The sequence below is a fragment of the Trachurus trachurus genome (assembly GCF_905171665.1).
Source record: "Trachurus trachurus genome assembly, chromosome: 8".
Classification (NCBI taxonomy): domain Eukaryota; kingdom Metazoa; phylum Chordata; class Actinopteri; order Carangiformes; family Carangidae; genus Trachurus; species Trachurus trachurus.
In genome coordinates this window covers 330,001-353,535 of record NC_139905.1, presented here as the reverse complement: position 1 = coordinate 353,535, position 23,535 = coordinate 330,001, and the positions used below count along the sequence as shown (strand labels likewise).

At 41.5% G+C, this 23,535-nt stretch overlaps 1 protein-coding gene across 20 annotated transcripts in view; it reads left to right on the top strand.

Moving 5' to 3' along the window:
• Positions 1-23,535, top strand: part of LOC310989411 (scavenger receptor cysteine-rich type 1 protein M160-like) — a 197,051-nt gene that overhangs the window by 14,914 nt on the left and 158,602 nt on the right. For 18 of the 20 annotated variants that reach the window (XM_083976466.1, XM_083976468.1, XM_083976464.1 and 15 more), the window contains 4 exons: positions 323-637; positions 726-1,010; positions 12,323-12,637; positions 12,726-13,028. In XM_083976466.1, the coding sequence (XP_083832592.1) occupies positions 323-637; positions 726-1,010; positions 12,323-12,637; positions 12,726-13,028 (1,218 nt within the window). The remainder of the gene's footprint in view (positions 1-322; positions 638-725; positions 1,011-12,322; positions 12,638-12,725; positions 13,029-23,535) is intronic. The other 2 variants (XM_083976471.1, XM_083976457.1) reach the window with 2 other exon arrangements.

The window sequence follows — 23,535 nt, the reverse complement described above, 5'->3', positions numbered from 1 at the left end:
ATTGAAGTTCTGCTGCTTAGGCTGTTTCCATCCCTCAAAGCCATAGACAGCGTCAGATGGAGACTCAAACATGCAGCCAGAAGTTTATTTACTTCAAGCAAGTCAAGAGTTGATATTGAAGAAATTACCATTACATACTTCTACTGAAAAGCCCTACTTTCATGATATACTATCACTGAACTTTTTACAATTTAGATAAATTTCACCCAAAAGTCGAGTATCCCTGACGTTTTGTGAGTGGTGTATGCTGATGAGTTTAAAGTTGATATGACAGTAAATAAAGGTCAGGATCAAAGTTTAAATGTTGTGTCTCTCTCTGCAGACTCTGTCAGGCTGGTGAATGGGACCAGTGTGTGTTCAGGCAGACTGGAGGTCAAGTCCAACCAGTCTGACCAGTGGTGGTCCTCAGTGTGTGAAGATGACTTTGACCAGCAGGATGCAGAGGTGGTCTGTAGGGAGCTTGGCTGTGGGGCTCCTTCAGTCCTCCAGGGGGCGCTCTATGGAGCAGTGGAGGCTCCAATGTGGACCAAAGAGTTCCAGTGTGGAGGCAACGAGTCAGCTCTCCTGGACTGTAGAAGCTCAGGCTCAACTAGAACCAGCTGCTCACCTGGCAAAGCTGTTGGACTCACCTGCTCAGGTACAAGTGGAGCTACAGGTTGGATTTGTTCATTTCTGTTTGAATCAAACTCACTTCTTTTACTCTTCACTCTCTTCTCTGTGTTCAGAGCCTGTCAGGTTGGTGGGAGGAGCCAGTCGCTGTGCAGGTGACCTGCAGCTGAAACTAGGAGAGTGGATACCAGTGGACGGCAGGAACTGGAACCTGAAGGCAGCATCTGTAGCCTGTAGAGATCTGGACTGTGGCTCTGCTGTTTCAATAAGAAGAAGAGAGGAGTCCTCAAGGAGGTCTGCGTGGTGGATCAACACTGACTGTGTTCAGTCTGGATCTACCCTGAGGGAGTGTTCATCATCATCACTTTCCTCTTCCTCCACCGTGGAGATCACCTGTTCAGGTGAGTCCATCAGTGACATCATCAGTGACAGTCAGGTTCAGTGTCTTCCTTCCTTTGTTGTGGAGACAGAAATGTTCAGTAACTAGGTCTGTCAGTTTAACACGTTAATTAGATTGATGAATTACACTGCAAATTACTGTGTTATAAAAATGAACGCAATTAATTCTGACATTCTGAGTGGCAATTCAATGCGCAAGCATTTTAAATTTGGCCCATTGAATGACCCGTAGGCTACTTGGCAGTGGCACGTCATGGTAGCACTAGGACCGAGGAACTTGTCTGGACGTGTTCGTCACTTCCACATCACATCGTTGCGCCGGGTTCTCATCGGCCGCCGAACAAAAAGGCAGCCCTCCTGTTCACAGATCATTTCTCCGCGCCGGTCGACAAACGCTTCTGCCCCTCAGCTGTGTGTGTGTATGTAGCCTATGTGTATGTGTGTCGGTGTGTGTGTTCCTCTCTCACGCTCTGTTTAGATTAAAAAACACAAATAGGCTACAAACGTACACACATTGGACTCTGGTATTTGTCAATCTCTGTATTTTATTTTGAAAATTGCTTTTATTTTGAAAATTGACCAGATTTTCTTTTTTTTTTCTTTTTTTTTTTTTTCTTTTTCTTTTAATAAACGAACAAACAGACAGTAACAATAATCATAATTAAAAAAAAATAATAATAATAAAAATAATAATAATAATAAAAAAAAAAAAAAAAAAAAAAAAAAAGAGGGTACAACAAACAAAAAACAAAACAAAAAAAAAAAATTATAATAATAAATAAACAGAGAAATTCTAATAATTGCATACAGGTTTCAGTCAGGATGCACTTTTATAGTTATACATGGCAGGGGAAAAGAAAAAAAGAAAAATACAATACAAAGAATACGTCAATTTTCAGATTTTTTTGTTGTGTACCTTGTCCATTTCTCCCATCTTTTTTCAAAAACAGAGACTTGATGTCTGATTCTCATTGTTATTTTCTCCATTACATATATCTCATCAACCAAATCCTTCCACCCAGAACCATTCAAACCGTCCTCTTTTAACCAATTTCTTGTAATTTGTTTAATTAGTGCCACTCTTATTATCAAAAATAAATATCTATCGTTCTTCTTAATATTTTCTGGTAGTTTTCCAAGTAATAAAACCAAAGGGTCACTACTCACACATATACCGAAAACGTTTGATAGTTCTGTAACAGAATCCAACCAAAAATCATCTAAAATTTTACAAGACCAAAATATGTGACTGTGGTGTGCTATTTTCTCCCCACATTTCCTCCAGCAACCCGGATCTATATTCTTGTTATATTTACTTTGGATTTGGGGTGTCCTAAAATATCGATTTATGATCTTCCAAGCAAATTCTTTCCAGTAGTTTGAGTTAGTTGTTTCATGTATGTTTTTGCACATTTGTTCCCATTCCACTGGTGGGATATTGCAAGGAATTTCATTTTCCCATTTGGTTTTTACATTGTAATCCATTTGTTTTTCTTGATATTCAGCTTGTATTATTTTAACTAGTTTTGTTAGCAGTTTTATTTCAGTACCACAGTCATACATTTTAAGCATACATTTTATGAGGGGATTTATTTCATGAATAGATTTCTTTTTCACAACATCAAAAAGATAACTTCTCACTTGGAAGAATCGAAATAAATGAGATTTTGGTAAACCATATTGCCCCGATAGCTGTTCAAAGGATTTCATTTCTTTATCCCCAAACATTTGTCCAAATTTACATAAACCTTTGGATGCCCATATATTGAATGTTTGGTCCATTTTGTTGGGAGAGAAGTCTGGATCACTCCCCATTTCTTTCAAAAAAATTACATCCTCGTTTGTTTTTAAGTTGTGGCAGACTTCCCTCCAAACCTTGAGTGTAGCTACTACCCACCTATTGTCTACATCATCAACATAGGCTTTTTTGTATTTAGAGAAGGGGAGGACTGTTAATGGTATACCTCCACAGTTTATTTCCATCTCTCTCCATTTTGTAAGTGAAGATTCTCCCATCCAAATTTTGACATTTCTAATTTGCGCTGCTTGGTAATAAGCTTGCAGATTTGGAAGGTCTAAGCCCCCATTTCTTTTGACAATTTGAGATAATTCATTTTAATTCTTGGTTTCCTGCCATTCCATATAAACTTCCTTATAATAGAATCCCACTGTTTGAAAATGTTAGAGACAATATATATGGGTAGTGCTTTAAAAAGAAACAAAAATCTAGGCAGAATATTCATCTGTATAATTTTTACTCTTTCCCACAAGGAGAATGGGATTACAGACCATCTGTTTAGGTCTTGCTTAATTTGGTTTATTAATTCATCAAAATTCTTTGCAAACAGATTATCAAGGTTCTTTGTTATATTAATCCCTAAATATTTTATCCTTTCCACCTCCCAATGAAATGCATGCTTATGTTTGAGTTCCTTGCTAATTATGCCACCCATGGTCATTACTTCTGATTTATTAACATTCAATACATAGCCCGAGATGGCTCCAAATTCCCCAATTACATTCATCAATACTTCAATTGACTGTTCAGGATCTGACAGATAGACTATTATATCGTCTGCGTACATTGATAATTTATGGACAACTCCTCCTATCGCTATACCTTTTATTTTCTGCTCTAATCTAATGCGTTCTGCCAGTGGTTCTATACATAATGCAAAAATCAATGGGGATAAGGGATCTCCCTGTCTCGTGCCTTTAAGGATATTAAACGAGTTAGAAATTACCCCATTAACCTTAACTCTGGCATTTGGCTCTTTGTACATAGCTTTCAGATTTTCTAGTGTTTCTTTGTGTGACTTCCTGCCAGAATTGATGCGAAAACAAGACATTTAATATCTCAACATTTTCAACAAATCAACTTTCATACTTTGATGCAGTTCAGCTGATCTAAAAGTACTATAAAGCAGCCCCCCCCCCCCATGGGCTTCCTGCATGTACAGGTGTAGGCAGCCCCCTGGTCAGTGCTGGAGAGGAACAGACCTCATGTATGGTAAATAATGAAGAAAGCTCTATGTCCTATAGGAAGCCTTCACTGTAGTGAGTCGTCTTCCTCTCATTCCTCTGCTTCATTATTAGGGCCACGGGCAATCGCACCGGGCACTACTGTTATTGTGTGGATTTTTTCTTATTAGTGTGAATGCTGGAAGCATTCACACTATTGTTATTCGGTTCGGCCATTTTCTGCCTTTCTTCGGCATTTAACTAGTCCTTCATACTTTGTGCTATTTCAACAATTCAAATATCAAAATGTTCAGCCTTTTCGGGAAAGGTGTGCTATGTCTTTTCTCTTTTCAACTATTCATACTTTTTGCAATATTCAACTATTTCTGATTTTTTTTTCCCCATAGAGAATGCATTGGAACAGTCTTGAAACTCTTCAAATCTTCTTACTTCTTTCAGCCTTTAAAGTGTCCACATACTTTCAGCTAGAGACTTCATTCAAATTCTGAGCTGTAGACAAACTTTTTAAGTATTCCTCTATGACTCAGCTTATTGATATCTTCAACAGTTTCTGATATTTGGCCGCTTTAAAATCATTAAGTTTTTTGACAAAATCCAGCTTTATAATGGGTGTGTGTTGCGTCTAACGAGCAGGGCTTAGAGTGAGTGACATCATCGCTAGAGTGAGAGGGATCGAAAAAACATTCAGGATTTTTTCTGGATAAATTGCCAGCACGGCCACAAATTAAACTCTAGACACATGATTTCCTCACTGGTTTGTAGCCACACTTGTCGTGTCTCATTTGATGTGTTCAAAACAGCAGACAGACTTACAGAATTGTCTCTATGAGCCCAATTGTGCAGCTAGACCCGCTCCAGTGGCTCATCCACTTCAATATAAAAGTAGGAGCTGATTTTTTTAGAAAAGCAGAAATGCCCCCCTTTTCTACCTTGCGACCCTGAGAAAAGTTTTTGCCCTACAAACATTTAATGCACATCAATGTGCTCAGGAAGGTCTCCTTGCCCCAGTAGTCATGGCCACATTCTGATAAGAGGTACGGTTCTCTTTTACTGGGCTGTTTTCGGAAGCTGCACAGAGCTCAAATCTCTCTGCTCTGCTCTGCTCTGTGTGCAGTTGGCCAGCTGTTGTTATCAAAGTCTATAAATAGAACAGTGCAGGTGCAGCCTGGCCGCTCGTTAAGATGTTTTTAAACACAGCCCCACACACACACATGATAAACCAGACTGACAGAGGATGTCCACGCACAAACACAGGCATCACACTCACACAGACACACACAGACACTCACACACAGTCACATGCACACATACACAAACAGATAAACACACAAACACAACACTGTGCCATACAGTAAAATGTAAGCATGGTAGTCACCATGGTAACTTCTGAGGGCAGGCTGCCACACAGGTGTAATCAATCAGATCATTAGGGAGGGAGGAGTTCTGTGGCGCTTATCAACAGTTTTACTTTCTGCACATGTACACACAGACAGAGAGACCGTCAGACTCACACACCCAGACACACACTCAGGTTTTCAGCTCACATTCATCAGCCTCTCAATGATTTTATACTTTTGATGTAAACATCTCCAACAATTTATATTTTTCTCATGAATTTAAGTTCAGATGTTTAGTCTTTCCAACTCTATTAATAGTAGTACAATTACAGGTGGAGCCAGGACATAGGATGCAGCTTTTAACATGTGATCGATCGATCGATCTATCTATCTATCTATCTATCTATCTATCTATCTATCTATCTATCTATCTATCTATCTATCTATCTATCTATCTATCTATCTATCTATCTATCTATCTATCTATCTATCTATCTATCTATCTATCCATCTATCTATTTTCAAACCCTTTGTCTCTTTTTTCTCTCTTTTTCTTTCTTTCTTTTACTCCTTCATTTGTATTTTACATAACTTATTTCTATCTTTCCCTCTCTATCCATCCATCCATCTACCTCTTTCTATCTATCATCCCCCTCTCTCTTTTTCTTCTTTCTTTCTTTTACCCCATTTCTTTTTACTTCTTTGTTTCTTTCTTTTGTTCTGTCTTTCTTTCTACTCCTTTTCTCTTTCTTTGTTTCTACCCCCTTTCTTTCTTTCTTTCTTTCTACCGCTCTCTGCATATCTCTCTCTTTCATTTATCCACCCCCATTTCTTTCCTTCTTTCTTACTACCCCTCTGTCTCTTTCATTCATTCTCTATTCTCTTTATCTTCTATTATTCTGTTTTTCTTACCTTTTTCTTTCTCTATCTACCCTTCTCTCTGTGTCTTCTTTCTCTCTGTCCTTATGTTCTTTCTTTCTTTCTCCATCTACCCTTCCCATTTTCTTTCTTTCCTTCTGTCCTTTTCTTCTTCTTTCTTCAGCTCATTCAGCATTGTTTCAACAATTTCTTCAGCTCATTCAGCATTGCGTTCAGCATTCACACCATTTCCATTCTTGGAAATGTTTTTTCTAGTTAGTGTGAATGCTGGAAGCATTCACACTATTGTTATTCGGTTCGGCCACTTTCTGCCTTTCTTCGTCATGTAACTAGTCCTTCATACTTTGTGCTATTTCAACAATTCAAATATCAAAATGTTCAGCCTTTTCGGGACAGGTGTGCTATGTCTTTTCTCTTTTCAACTATTCATACTTTTTGCAATATTCAACTATTTCTGATTTTTTTTTCCCCATAGAGAATGCATTGGAACAGTCTTGAAACTCTTCAAATCTTCTTACTTCTTTCAGCCTTTAAAGTGTCCACATACTTTCAGCTAGAGACTTCATTCAAATTCTGAGCTGTAGACAAACTTCTAATGTATTCATCCTGTATTTACAACTTTTTCATAGCTTGTACCGTTTTTGAGATAAATCCTTTAAAAGCACATGAGGATTTCTGACAAATTTCACACTTTTCAATGAGTGTGTATGGGGTTGGGTCAGAGTGGGTGACATCATCGTAGAGTGAGAGGGATCGAAAAAACATTCAGGATTTTTTCTGGATAAATTGCCAGCACGGCCACAAATTAAACTCTAGACACATGATTTCCTCACCGGTTTGTACCACACTTGTCGTCTCTCATTTGATGTGCTCAAAACAGCAGACAGACTTACAGAATTGTCTCTATGAGCCTAATTGTGCAGCTAGACCCGCTCCAGTGGCTCATCCACTTCAATATAAAAGTAGGAGCTGATTTTTTTAGAAAAGCAGAAATGCCCCCCTTTTCTACCTTGCGACCCTGAGAAAAGTTTTTGCCCTACAAACATTTAATGCACATCAATGTGCTCAGGAAGGTCTCCTTGCCCCAGTAGTCATGGCCACATTCTGATAAGAGGTACGGTTCTCTTTTACTGGGCTGTTTTGGAAAGCTGCACAGAGCCCAAATCTCTCTGCTCTGCTCTGCTCTGTGTAGCGCAGTGGCCAGCTGTACTGGCCAGCTCGTTATCAACGTCTATAAATAGAACAGTGCAGGTGCAGCCTGGCCGCTCGTTAAGATGTTTTTAAACACAGGCCCACACACACACATGATAAACCAGACTGACAGAGGATGTCCACGCACAAACACAGGCATCACACTCACACAGACAGACACACACAGACACTCACACACAGTCACACATGCACACATACACAAACAGACACAACACACAAACACAACACTGTTCCACACAGTAAAATGTAAGCAGTTAAAAGTCACCATGGTAACTTCTGAGGGCAGGCTGCCACGCAGGTCTAATCAATCAGATCATTAGGGAGGGAGGAGTTCTGTGGCGCTTATCAACAGTTTTACTTTCTGCACATGTACACACAGACAGAGAGACCGTCAGACTCACACACCCAGACACACACTCAGGTTTTCAGCTCACATTCATCAGCCTCTCAATGATTTTTTACTTTTGATTTAAACATCTCCAACAATTTATATTTTTCTCATGAATTTAAGTTCAGACGTTTAGTCTTTCCAACTCTATTAATAGTAGTACAATTACAGGTGGAGCCTAGGACATAGGATGCAGCTTTTAACATGTGTCCTATCTATCTATCTATCTATCTATCTATCTATCTATCTATCTATCTATCTATCTATCTATCTATCTATCTATCTATCTATCTATCTATCTATCTATCTATCTATCTATCTATACCCCTCCCTATTTTTTAACCCCTCTGTCTCCTTTAATTCTTTCTTTCTTTCTTTCTTTCTTTCTTTCTTTCTTTCTTTCTTTCTTTCTTTCTTTCTTTCTTCTACTCCTTCATTTGTATTTTACGTAACTTTTTCTATCCTTCCCTCTCTATCCATCCATCCATCCATCCATCCATCTACCTCTTTCTATCTATCATCCCCCTCTCTCTTTTCTTCTTTCTTTCTTTCTTTCTTTCTTTCTTTCTTTCTTTCTTTCTTTCTTTCTTTCTTTCTTTCTTTCTTTCTTTCTTTCTTTCTTTCACTCCATTTCTGTCTTTTTACTTCTTTGTTTGTTTGATTGTTTCTTTCTTTCTTTCTATTCCTTTTCTCTTCCTTTGTTTTTACTCCATTTCTTTCTTTCTTTCTTTCTTTCACTCCATTTCTGTCTTTTTACTTCTTTGTTTGTTTGATTGTTTCTTTCTTTCTTTCTACTCCTTTTCTCTTCCTTTGTTTTTACTCCATTTCTTTCTTTCTTTCTTTCTTTCTTTCACTCCATTTCTGTCTTTTTACTTCTTTGTTTGTTTGATTCTTCCTTTCTTTCTTTCTTTCTTTCTTTTTCTTTTTTCTCTCTTGTTTCAATCTTTCTTTCTTTCTTTCTTTCTTTCTTTCAACAATTTCTTCAGCTCATTCAGCATTGCTTTCAGCATTCACACCATTTCCATTCTTGGAAATGTTTTTTCTAGTTATTCGTCCTCTTCCGGACTATTTTCGATTCGCTACTAGTCCTGCAACTCGAAGAGTTGCCGGCCAAATTATATATCAAAACGTGCGTCTTGATCGGGATCGGTGTGCTATTACTTTTCTCAACAGTGAACGAATTTTTCGCGACGTATATCGCGAAAAACTGCGCAAAATTTTGCATTGAAGTCAATGGGACGGGCGGGAAAAAAAGAGCGAAAAAGACCAATCATTGGAGTTTAACAAACGTCTACTGCTCAGGCATACTTTCACCTAGAGACTCCATTTAAACTTTAAACAGTAGACACAAGTCTTGTGTATTGTCGTATTACTCCACGTTTTGATAGGTCATATAGTTTTTGATCAATCCCTGTTCAATGACCATGATCATTTTTGGAGAAATTATGAGATTATAATGGGTGTGTATTGCATGTGTTGAATGTTCGTGTCAGAGTGGGTGACATCATCGGTTAGAGTGGGAGAGATGCCAGAAAAACTCCAGATTTTTTCTCTTTCGAAACTCCAAACGGCCACAATTTACACTCCACACACATAATTTTTTCAGAATTTGTAAGACAAACTTGTTCTGTCACTCATCATCTGCTCAAAATATCAGAGAGACTTACAGAATTTAAACTCTGAGCCTCTAAGTGCGGCCACGTCTGTCTCTGCTCCTCATTGACTCCAATACAAATATTTTCTGAGAGAAGCAGAACGGCCTGATGTTTTAAAACTGCCAGCGTCGCCAAAATATTTACTGTAGAAACACCAAATCGTACCAACATTTTCAGTAAGTCCTTAGAGCAACGTTGATCTGTGTTTTGTTCTGATAGGAGTTACCGTTTTGTCATGCTAAGCCTAAATGTGAGACCGGTGCAGAGGCAGAAAATGGCTCTTTTTCTCCACGTTTCTGTCTGTCTCAGCCTGCGGGGGCCCCTATCGCCGTGGTAACCTCTGTGATTCTCAGGCCAGAGCTCGTTAACTTCATAAACAATCCACCTGGCGCTCGTTTAAATGTTTATAAACACCGACACAGCTAAATCAGACTGACACAGGATGCAGCTACTAACTAACTATGTGTCAAGTCAGTCACACACACACACACAGACTCTAGAGCCAGCTTCATGTGATTACAGTCACACACACACACACACACACACCTTCATGTGATTAAAACACAGTTAACGTGCAACAGAATTTAAACTTAAACCATGATTTAATCTGGTTTTAAAGTTAAACCTTGTTGGTGTCAAATGCGTCAAATGCCTCTGGTGGGAGCAGCTGATAGAGTCCCCCCCAGCTGAAAGCAGCCCACCCCACCAGCCAGAGGGTCCAGGACCATAGGGACTGCAGTGGAGGAAGGCTGCCTTAACACCCTGCACAATGGCACCCAGTACACAGAAGTTAGACAGGACCAGTCAGCCCATCACCTGGGGTCTCATTTATAACCGTTGCGTACGCACAAAACGGGGCCTGAAAGTGGCGTACGTGACCTTCCACGCCAAGGTTGTGATCTATAAAAAACAAACTTGACGGGAGAATGTGCGCAGCTCTAAGCAAACTCTGACCCATGCGTATGCATGGTTTGGAGGGAAAGGGGAATTGGCGACACAGACGGTGTGGTGGTGAACTGAAGTCAGACTCAGGAATGATGAGTGAGAAGAACGATTATGTTTTTATTATCGGCCGTCACACATTTAATTTCAACCCGTATGCGTTAGATCCATGTTGCCACGGTGATTTAATTCAAGAGCGCCCTTATTTTGCATCGGACTGGTGTTTCAGAAACATCTTCTTAGAATCTAACTTAAAATTCAAAATCAAAATTCCTTCTCTTTATTTAATCACCACCGTCTCTCCGTCATATTGTCCACTCCCAGAGCGCAGGAGGAGGAGAGGACGCCGCGGCTGCATGGGATAAATACATGGTGTAAATAACTAGGCCTATATGTTCCTGTGATACTGTGTGAACATATGATCGAGAGTCAATTCAATCTCAAACCCTGGGGGAAAAAATCCAGTAATCGTTCGCACAATTGTTACATTCTGTTTTCTTGTTATCAAGAGAAGTGTCATGTTTGATCATTCCTCAGAATGTAACTGATTCTGCTAATTATTCAAAGTTTTATCGATCAGTCTAATTACTGTAAATGTATGAATACAGCGGTGAGCCCCGTGCGTAATTCTGCTCCATGGCACCGCTGGAGGAGAAAGGAGGGAGAGGGAGACCATGATGAATGGTTAATAACTTGTTTCAAATTAAAACTGTTGTCATTGTTGTAACTATGTGCCGAACCGGGTCCAGCATGTGAGAGGCAGCACCAAAACAACACCGCGTGCGCTCTGAGCCGCTGACGCCGTTAACAGCTGCAGCAACACGTCACGTTGTCACTTTCACACCTGCAGTTAATTCACAACAGCGACAGAACAAGAGCACGTCAGGCTCATTGACATGCAGATCGCATTCATGTGGTGGTTTGCATTGACCATCTACGGTTAAAACAGGGCGTGTACAGGGCGGAACGTGAAGCGGATTCAGCTGCGCACACTTGTAGGAACTCTGTGATTTAAAAAGGGAAGTTTGCTGCAAGTGTGCGTACGCAGGGTTTTATAAGTCTGAATATTTACTGGCGCACGCAAAACCTGGCTTTTGGGCGTACGTACACTTTTAGTAACAATCCCACGCACAGTTTTATAAATGAGACCCCTGGTCCGTTCAACAAATCAGTTTATGCTACTGTGATTTATGTAGCCTAGTTAAATACTACAGTAATCATCATAGTGTATTGGCAGGAAAGACCATTTAAATCTGTATCAATTATCGATTAATGAATTAATCGATAATTTGCATGTTGGTCTTGGTTAAGTACCACCTTGAAAAAAAAAACAATGTTTTGTTGCTTAAGCTATTCAGTCATTCAATGGTATACTAAAATCCATGTGAAAAAAATGCTTCTCACTGTTCTCAGGTCAAATATTTATATGCGATTAAAATGCAATTAATTGCGATTAATTAATTACAAAGCCTCTAATTAATTAGATTAATTGTTTTAATTGAGTCCTGGCCCTATTACACAAGACACACACACACACACACACACACACACACACACACACACACACACACACACACAGGTAACCTAATGTGGTTACAGCTCCTCCATATCAGTGCTTATAGAAAGATGATCATGTGTCTGTCTGATCAGCTCTGTCTTGACCTTAAGATCGTGGGTTTGATTCCCATGTTGACAGAGATGGCACAACCCGCAGTAGCTCCCGTGGCCCATTCAAAATTTCCCGAGAGGAAATTTTCTAGTTTTCTTTAACATCAACAGTTTTAACCCTTCAGTGTCTTTAATGGTTGTGTTGGGGACAGAAGGAACTCATTTCTGGACACATGCTGATGAGTTTAAAGTTGATATGACAGTAAATAAAGGTCAGGGTCAAAGTTTAAATGTTGTGTCTCTCTCTGCAGACTCTGTCAGGCTGGTGAATGGGACCAGTGTGTGTTCAGGCAGACTGGAGGTCAAGTCCAACCAGTCTGACCAGTGGTGGTCCTCAGTGTGTGAAGATGACTTTGACCAGCAGGATGCAGAGGTGGTCTGTAGGGAGCTTGGCTGTGGGGCTCCTTCAGTCCTCCAGGGGGCGCTCTATGGAGCAGTGGAGGCTCCAATGTGGACCAAAGAGTTCCAGTGTGGAGGCAACGAGTCAGCTCTCCTGGACTGTAGAAGCTCAGGCTCAACAAGAACCAGCTGCTCACCTGGCAAAGCTGTTGGACTCACCTGCTCAGGTACAAGTGGAGCTACAGGTTGGATTTGTTCATTTCTGTTTGAATCAAACTCACTTCTTTTACTCTTCACTCTCTTCTCTGTGTTCAGAGCCTGTCAGGTTGGTGGGAGGAGCCAGTCGCTGTGCAGGTGAACTGCAGCTGAAACTAGGAGAGTGGAGAGCAGTGGACGGTGACATCTACCCCTTCTGGAACCTGAAGGCAGCATCTGTAGCCTGTAGAGATCTGGACTGTGGCTCTGCTGTTTCAATAAGAAGAAGAAGAAGAGATGAGTCCTCAGTGAGGTCTGTGTGGAGGATCAACACTGACTGTGTTCAGTCTGGATCTACCCTGAGGGAGTGTTCATCATCATCATCAGATTCCTCTCCCTCCACCATGGAGATCACCTGTTCAGGTGAGTCCATCAGTGACATCATCAGTGACAGTCAGGTTCAGTGTCTTCCTTCCTTTGTTGTGGAGACAGAAATGTTCAGTAACTAGGTCTGTCAGTTTAACACGTTAATTAGATTAATGAATTACACTGCAAATTAATGTGTTATAAAAATTAACTCAATTAATTCTGAGATTCTGAGTGGCAATTCAATGTGCGGGCATTTTAAATTTGGCCCATTGAATGACCCGTAGGCTACTTGGCAGTGGCACGTCATGGTAGCACTAGCACCGAGGAACAAGTGCTTCTGCCCCTCAGCTGTGTGTGTGTATGTGTGTAGCCTATGTGTATGTGTGTCGGTGTGTGTGTTCCGCTCTCACGCTCTGTTTAGATTAATAAACACAAATAGGCTACAAACATACACACTTTGGACTCTGGTATTTGTCAATCTCTGTATTTTATTTTGAAAATTGACCAGATTTTCTAGTGTTTCTCTGTGTGACTTCCTGCCAGAATTGACGCGAAAACAAGACATTTAATATCTCAACATGTTACATCATCGTCTTTAGTCAAGAAGTCAACTTCCACTTTCCACTTCCATTTAGACAGTTTGGAGATGTAGGAAAACATTTTCAACAAATCAACTTTCATACTTTGATGCAGTTCAGCTGATCTAAAAGTACTATAAAGCAGCCCCCCCCCCCCCTCACACAGACCATGATCTAGGATCTAACCCTAACCCTAAACAATGAAGAAAGCTCTATGTCTGACTGTTAACATTCAGCCAATCATCTCTCTGTTTACAGACCTGCTGGTCCAGCCAATCATCTCTGTGTCCTCCATGGACGGGGTCTCCCAGGCCCAGCAGCAGGGTTATTCAGGAGTGTTGATGGGCTCCAACTTCAGCATCAGCTGCTCCATCCAGCCACAGTACCCAGGAGGCTCCTTCCAGCTCACCTTCACCTCCTCCAACACAACGGACAGCTACACCCAGCCAGCTGTCAATCACTCCGCCTCCTTCCTGTTTCCTGCTGCAGAGCCCGCCCACCAAGGAAACTACAGCTGTGTTTATCACCTCTACGTTTTCTCTCATAACTTCTCCTCTGAGAGCCGTCGACTGTCCCTCACCGTCTCAGGTGAGTTGAAGCACATTTCACCTGTCTGTGCTCAGGGGCCCACTGTCTCTGTGAAGGTACATGAGCACCATGATGGTGAGAAACTGGGTTTTACATGATGAGTCAGACGTCAGCAGGATGACTCAGCTTCACCAGGATCATGTTTGGTAAACTTTAAAATTTAATTATATTAACAATAATCCATATTTAAAGTAAAAAGAACCTAAAACACATCATCTGATGGATTTTGGTGGAATTAATAACAATAAAATGTGTTGTTTCCTTTTTCTATCTGTTACACAGGCACCGATCCGCTACCACGTGTATCTGTTTATCTGTGGGTTATAACATGCAGCTAGAATAAAATAATAATTATGATAATAATAATTAAAATGATGTTGTACCCACAGATAAACAGAAAAAGGAAACTACACATTTTGGTGTTTATTTTATCGTTATTAATTTCACCAAAATCCATCAGATGATATGTTTTGGTTCCTTTTTAATTAAAATATGGAGTATTGTTATTGTTAATACTGTATAATTCACATTTTTGTGGTTTTATTTTTGTATTTCTTTAGTTTTTACAAACCCGATCTTTTTCTTTTTTTTCAATTTAATGAACAAATGTTCATCTAAAACTGTTTGGAATGGTGTTTTCTGTCGTGTAGTGTGTTTTAAGAGCTGTTTTGAGCAAGAGAGATAAAGTTATTTTGCCGCGATTTCTCCCTGTATGTGTGCGTGAGTGTGTGTGTATGTGTGTGTGTGATGTACCAGTGCGTCCTCTATGTAGCCTACATGCTAAATGTATTTTATTTTTTGTGTGGTAGGACTTTTATGGAGAAGATGACCATTTAATTCACATCCTTTTTGTTTTATGTCGCCATCATACAGGAATGAACAGAACACAACGCAGTAGTCGGGGCCTGCAGACCGTCCCGGATACACCTGGGGTCCAGTACTGCTGATACCGATGCCAACATTTTCGGTGGTATCGGAGGCATTTCCAACACTGGTGTCGGAAACGGAATAACTCTACTGGGAATGTTCCAATACGCTGACATAAGCAGGGAAATTATTAAAAACAACTGAAAACAGCTTCATTGTATTTTCTTCATGGGAACATGTGAATATGAGTTTTGAGAATTAACAGGACAACATCCCATTCATGTACTCTCATCTACTTTGCCTTTCTTCTATGAAGTTCAGAAACAGGTGGATAGGTTATAGCAGGAATATTGTACACTTTGTTATGATTGGATGTTATTACATGTTTGACCGCTAGGCGGCAGTAGTAGTAGTCAGCTTACCGTACCATATAACAGAGTAGAGCAAGACTGCATGGAGCCACATGTATGTTGTTGAGAACGTGAGACATTAAACTAAGTTACTTGCTATCAACACGGCCTCATCCTTGGAACACGAACATGACATGGTACCAGGAGTAAACTCGAATGGGCGACATGGATTTAAAACCACCGGAAAGTTTGAAACTAACGGGGAATGTCGACGAGAACTGGCGCAACTTCAAACAGCGGTTTCACCTTTATGTTGCGGCTATGGGACTCGAGGCGAAGCCAGAAGAAAGAAAGGTAGCGCTGCTGCTAACGATAGCAGGGCCACAGGCCATAGAAGTATTTAACACGTTCGTGTTTGACAGTCCTGAAGATAATGAAAAGTTGGATGTAGTGCTTAGCAAGTTTGATGCTCACTGTTCTCCGAAGAAGAACGAGACGTACGAGAGGTACGTGTTTCGGTCTCGTACACAGCGGCAACATGAGCCTTTTGATAGCTTCCTGACGGACTTGCGGCTAAAGGCGCAGTTCTGCAACTTCGCAATGCTGACGGACTCCATGATCCGGGACCAGATTGTATTCGGCGTGGAGGATAAAAAGGTCAGAGAGAGGCTACTACGGGAGATGGAGCTGACGCTGGCAGGAGCCATTAAGATCTGTCAGGCCAGTGAGCTGTCCCAAAGGCACGTGAGGACGTTCAGCGAGATGTCTGCAGTCGCCTCGGCGCAGAGCGACAGCGCGGCAGCGGTTGGAGCAGTGTCGTATCAGCGGAGACGGCGCACACAGACCCGGCCTGCACAGCAGGAGGACGTGATGATAAACTGCAAGCGCTGCGGCTCACAGCACAAGCCTAGACAGTGTCCAGCGTTTGGTAAGCAATGCTCCACTTGCCAAGGCAAGAATCATTTTGCTAAACAATGCTTCTCCAAACGGAAGGAGGGGAAGAAAGGAAAAACTGTAAACTTAATAGACGAGCCTGATCTAAGTGACACGTTCTTTGTTGGAATGGTGAATTGTGAAAGTGAACAAATAAATAAGCCAGACAATGTAAATGATGTCACTAGAGAAGATAAGTGGATAGCTCATCTAATGATAAATGGGACTGTAGTCACCATGAGATTGGACACTGGTGCAAAAGCAAATCTCATAAGCATGTGTGATGTGAAGGCAATGAAAAATAAGCCACAAATAAAAAGAAAAGAATCTGGACTGAAAGACTACAATGGGCGGCCAATCAAATGTTTGGGCACATGCAGGTTGAGTGTCACAGTTAAAGGAAAAGTGCACCACCTATTCTTCTTTGTTGTGAATGAGGGACGGGAATCACTTCTTGGTGACAGAGCCTGTGAAGAACTGGGGCTTGTGAAAAGAGTGTATCGCATCATCCCAACCATAAACCCAACAAATGACTCTATGGACACAATTGTTCAGAACTTTTCAGATGTTTTCAAGGGTTTTGGGGTTTTGCCCTTCACATATAAAATACAGTTGAAAGAAGGAGCCCAACCAGTTGTGCATGCAGCACGCAGAGTTCCGGCGCCACTGAAAGACTGCCTAAAGAAAGAACTCGACAGAATGATCATGCTGGGGGTGGTCAAAAAGGTTAATGAGCCTACAGACTGGGTCAACTCATTGGTCATCACAAAGAAAAAGAATGGTGAGTTGAGAATATGTATGGACCCTAAAGACCTAAATGAGAGCATAAAGCGTGAACATTATCAAATACCTACACGTGAAGAGATCATCAGTGAAATGTCGGGTGCCAACTACTTCACAAAGCTTGACGCCTCACAAGGCTTCTGGCAGCTGAAACTGGATGAAAGCAGCACCAAGTACTGTACCTTTAATACGCCCTTCGGCAGACACTGCTTTCTCAGACTGCCTTTTGGAATCAAGTCAGCACCTGAAATATTTCACAGAGCGATGGAGCAGATCATCGAGGGCTTGGATGGAGTTCGAGTCTACATTGATGACATCATCATATGGGGTTCCACAGCCCAAGAGCACAACGAGAGGCTGAACAGAGTTATGGAACGCATACAAAAGTATGGACTAAAACTCAACAAGAGTACATGTGAGTTTGGCGTTCAAGAGATCCTCTTCCTGGGAGACAAGCTGTCTGCACGTGGTGTCCAACCAGATAAAGACAAAATACATGCAATACAGAACATGCCAAGGCCCACAGACAAGACAGGGGTGCTACGCATCATGGGGATGGTGAATTTCATAGGTAAATTCATTCCCAATCTGACAGCAAAGACATCATGCATACGAGAGCTTCTGCACAGGAACTGTGAGTTTAAATGGACAGAGAAACATGAGCATGAGTGGCAAAAACTCAAGAACACACTGAGCACAGCACCTGTGTTGTCATTTTATGACCACACGAAGAGGATAAAAGTGTCTACAGATGCCTCCAAGGATGGTATTGGTGCCTTTCTACTCCAGGCTGAGGGTGAGCACTGGAAACCGGTAGTCTATGCATCTCGGGCTATGACAAAAACTGAATGCCGACACGCTCAGATCGAAAAAGAATGTTTGGGACTGGCGTATGGTTTGGAGCGGTTTCATAGCTACGTGTACGGCCTGCCGTCTTTCACAGTCGAAACTGATCATCGACCGCTGGTCGCCATCATCAAAAAGAATCTGAATGAAATGTCTCCACGGATTCAGCGGTTAATGATGAAGATGCAAAGGTATGATTTTGAACTGATATATACTCCAGGTAAACACCTAGTCCTTGCTGATGCCCTATCCAGAGCAACTACAGGCGACAGTGTGAGTGCGACAGACGAGGACATACAGTGTCACGTGAACATGGTGTCGGCTACACTGCCTGTGTCTGACACAAAGTCAAGACAAATAGCGGAGGCTACAGCAAAGGATGCTGAGCTACAGCATGTCATGAGGAACATGGATGAGGGATGGCCAGCTGGTTCGTGTCCACAATTTTACCATGTCAGAGGTGAGCTTAGTACTGTGGATGGTCTGCTGTTGAAAAAGGGCAGGATTGTTATTCCACGGGCTTTGAGAATGGACATGTTGCACAGGATACATGAAGGCCATCTCGATATCGAAAAGTGCAAAAGGAGGGCGAGAGACACGGTTTTCTGGCCGGGACTGAACAAAGCAACACGTTCTCACTCCCAGTGCGTCAACCCCCTGACGAACGGTCACTGTCCCTCCTCGTCACATGCCTGACTCATTAGGTACCCGTTTTTCGTCATGAGGTGACGAGCGGGGATTTCAATTCATTCCAATGCAACCCCCTTCGCGGCGATATGTGACGCTCAGAGTAAAGTGATCCAGCCGACCGGACGCGGCGCTGAACGACGCACTGAGCTGGAAAACTTTTTTTCCCCTTTGAAGCTTTATTGAACCTGGTGTGTCTGACATAGCTTTCATCCAAGCCGTCATTTTGGTTATTATTTATTTACTGATCTTGGCGTTGGTGCAGAATAATAAATAAACAAACAAACAAACAAATAAATAAATTACATCCTTGTCGGAAGACCAGACGGGGTGGGGGTGTGTAATAAATAAATAAAGAAATAAATATTTTTGTCCCGTGCGTAATTGTCAAGATCCGCATTTCGATTAAACTCGCCTTTCTTCTTTTGTACGAGTTGTTGGACGACTGCATTTTCATTTTATTTACTTATTTCCCTGTCCTAAGTCATGTTTATGGATACACAGTTGAACATATTGTCATTTTACCCTCGGCATTTTCCCCTCACTTTGCTGAATATCTGTTGATTCATGTCATAAACACGTTTTGTTCATTAAAAATATGTGGTGTTTATTAAAAATATGTTGTTCATTCAAATCGGTTGTTGTTCATTGCAGAACAATAGAATATTAATACGGTGATTTATATACAGATATTGATCGCGCAGTGTGACCACAATCACTACGCACGGAGGCGTGAGGGACATTTGAAACAGCTGTATCAATCGTCCCTGCAGCGACTACTGACACTTCAACCTGTTTTGGCTCTAAACTTCAAAACTATGACATTGCATAGTTTAGGACCTGTTTATGTACGAATTCATCAACTTTTGATCACAAAAAAACTACCGCACGTAACATTTTACTTTCCGTAGTAAAAAAAACAGGTTCGCGCTAATAACTTTTGAATGGCGTGACGTAATTTCACAAGCTTTCCCAGGATTGGTCGGTGTTGAGTGCTGAACTAGAGGATGTGACGTCATTGCAACGGCGCCACCGGTCGCGACACTGCCATCTACGGCGTCTGGACGGAACTACAACACCTTAACAATGTGTTTGTGATCATGAGGAGTGGAAATTAAGCCATGTTGATTTAATTCAACAGCATGTGAATAAACAGTGAGGAATCAGAACAGTTAGACAGCTCTTTTTCAACAAAGTCCAAATAATTCAAGTAACTCAAGTCATATAGGCCTTTTTTTTTTTTATTCCAGAAAACAACATTTCTCCCCCCTTCTCCCTCCTCCCGCCCAGGAACCTTAGTTTATAATATAGTGTAGAATGAACCCGTCCACTGTAGTAATGTTTATGCACAACTGCACCACTTTAGCCAGCTCCTTTATTTCTGGTTTTACATTGGACAAACTGATTAAGGCTCCATTTTCAGGAGACACAGCTATTCTTTAATAACTTCCACATTCGTTGGGTTACGTTCAGAGGTTTATCAGGGCAGGGCCTAGGGTCATCCAGTGTTAGCAATTACAGACCCATCTGACCTTCAGAGGGGTCACAGGTCAACTTTTCATGTGAAATTTGACGATTTTTGCTATCAATTCAGGCATAAAATACCAATACTTTGAGCTGGGAAGCTGAAATCTTTAGATTCTAGTCCAGACCTTGGAGCAGATTGACGGTGCCAAATATCAGAGCTCTGCTCCACTCGGAAGTGTCCAAAATGGCCAAAAAGCAGTGTTCATTTCTAATCCCCCATTGTGTACAAGACTAAATTCAACAGATAGTCTTTAATAACTTCCACATGCTTTGAGCTGGAAGTCTGAATGTTTCAGGGTTTTGTCAGGGGCCTAGGGCCACCCATTATCTGCAATTTCAGACCAATCCCACATTCAGAAGGGGTCAAAGGTCAAGGTTTAGTGTGAAATTTGACGATTTTTGCTATCAATTCAGGCATAAAACACCAATACTTTGAGCTGGGAAGCTGAAATCTTTAGATTCTAGTCCAGACCTTGGAGCAGATTGAAGATCAGAGCTGTGCTCCACTCAGAAGTGTCCAAAATGGCCATGGTAAGTGTCAAAGGTCACAGGGGTCAAACACCAAAGTTAATCCTAACAAAACACACACGCTTTAAGTAATCATCATGAAATTTAGATGAGTTGTATATCAGAGAGTCCTCTATCATTGTATTGTATTCCCATTGCTCTGGGGGCCACGGGGGGCCCCTGGGGGCCACTTCGCTTTCCCATGCTCTCACAGATTTGGGTGTCGGGTCAGTGGATAAGGGCCTCACAATGAGTCCACAGGCCAAGTTTCAAGTGATTCGGTTGGTTTCTATGGAAACAGCGGCCTCCTGGAGACAGAGGAATGCGGCTGTTTGAAGCCCCGCCTCTCGAAAAGTAATGGCTCAATCAGGACCGAACGCACATCAACGCGTTCGTCTTGGGCCCCCGGAACCACTGATATCAAATTCAGAACTGTACGACTTTTAGAAATATATTTCATCCATTTCAGCTTTTCTGACTCAGAAGGTCTCTCAGGCATTAAGTCTGAGAGGCTCTGAATCTGAAAAAAATAAAAAAAATCGTCAAATTTCACACTAAACCTTGACCTTTGACCCCTTCTGAATGTGGGATTGGTCTGAAATTGCAGATAATGGGTGGCCCTAGGCCCCTGACAAAACCCTGAAACATTCAGACTTCCAGCTCAAAGCATGTGGAAGTTATTAAAGACTATCTGTTGAATTTAGTCTTGTACACAATGGGGGATTAGAAATGAACACTGCTTTTTGGCCATTTTGGACACTTCCGAGTGGAGCAGAGCTCTGATATTTGGCACCGTCAATCTGCTCCAAGGTCTGGACTAGAATCTAAAGATTTCAGCTTCCCAGCTCAAAGTATTGGTATTTTATGCCTGAATTGATAGCAAAAATCGTCAAATTTCACATGAAAAGTTGACCTGTGACCCCTCTGAAGGTCAGATGGGTCTGTAATTGCTAACACTGGATGACCCTAGGCCCTGCCCTGATAAACCTCTGAACGTAACCCAACGAATGTGGAAGTTATTAAAGAATAGCTGTGTCTCCTGAAAATGGAGCCTTAATCAGTTTGTCCAATGTAAAACCAGAAATAAAGGAGCTGGCTAAAGTGGTGCAGTTGTGCATAAACATTACTACAGTGGACGGGTTCATTCTACACTATATTATAAACTAAGGTTCCTGGGCGGGAGGAGGGAGAAGGGGGGAGAAATGTTGTTTTCTGGAATAAAAAAAAAAAAGGCCTATATGACTTGAGTTACTTGAATTATTTGGACTTTGTTGAAAAAGAGCTGTCCAACTGTTCTGATTCCTCACTGTTTATTCACATGCTGTTGAATTAAATCAACATGGCTTAATTTCCACTCCTCATGATCACAAACACATTGTTAAGGTGTTGTAGTTCCGTCCAGACGCCGTAGATGGCAGTGTCGCGACCGGTGGCGCCGTTGCAATGACGTCACATCCTCTAGTTCAGCACTCAACACCGACCAATCCTGGGAAAGCTTGTGAAATTACGTCACGCCATTCAAAAGTTATTAGCGCGAACCTGTTTTTTTTACTACGGAAAGTAAAATGTTACGTGCGGTAGTTTTTTTGTGATCAAAAGTTGATGAATTCGTACATAAACAGGTCCTAAACTATGCAATGTCATAGTTTTGAAGTTTAGAGCCAAAACAGGTTGAAGTGTCAGTAGTCGCTGCAGGGACGATTGATACAGCTGTTTCAAATGTCCCTCACGCCTCCGTGCGTAGTGATTGTGGTCACACTGCGCGATCAATATCTGTATATAAATCACCGTATTAATATTCTATTGTTCTGCAATGAACAACAACCGATTTGAATGAACAACATATTTTTAATAAACACCACATATTTTTAATGAACAAAACGTGTTTATGACATGAATCAACAGATATTCAGCAAAGTGAGGGGAAAATGCCGAGGGTAAAATGACAATATGTTCAACTGTGTATCCATAAACATGACTTAGGACAGGGAAATAAGTAAATGAAATGAAAATGCAGTCGTCCAACAACTCGTACAAAAGAAGAAAGGCGAGTTTAATCGAAATGCGGATCTTGACAATTACGCACGGGACAAAAATATTTATTTATTTATTTATTTATTACACACCCCCACCCCGTCTGGTCTTCCGACAAGGATGTAATTTATTTATTTGTTTGTTTGTTTGTTTATTTATTATTCTGCACCAACGCCAAGATCAGTAAATAAATAATAACCAAAATGACGGCTTGGATGAAAGCTATGTCAGAAACACCAGGTTCAATAAAGCTTCAAAGGGGAAAAAAAGTTTTCCAGCTCAGTGCGTCGTTCAGCGCCGCGTCCGGTCGGCTGGATCACTTTACTCTGAGCGTCACATATCGCCGCGAAGGGGGTTGCATTGGAATGAATTGAAATCCCCGCTCGTCACCTCATGACGAAAAACGGGTACCTAATGAGTCAGGCATGTGACGAGGAGGGACAGTGACCGTTCGTCAGGGGGTTGACGCACTGGGAGTGAGAACGTGTTGAACAAAGACATTGAAACACTTATAAGTAAATGTGAAACATGCCAGAAACACAGGAACAAGCAGAGCAAAGAGCCTATGGTGGTAGCTGAGGTGCCAACAGCACCATGGCACAAAGTAGGAATGGACTTGTTTCATCTCAGAGGTAAAGACTATTTAGTGGTAATGGATTACTACTCAAACTTCCCTGAGATGGCGCTACTAGCAAGCTCAACATCAACTTGTGTCATAACACATGCTAAATCTATCTTCGCCAGGCATGGCATCCCACACACCGTGGTGAGCGACAATGGCCCCTGCTTCAGCAGCAAAGAATGGCAGAAGTTTGCAGTGCAATATGATTTCAAGCATGTGACGTCAAGCCCACACTATGC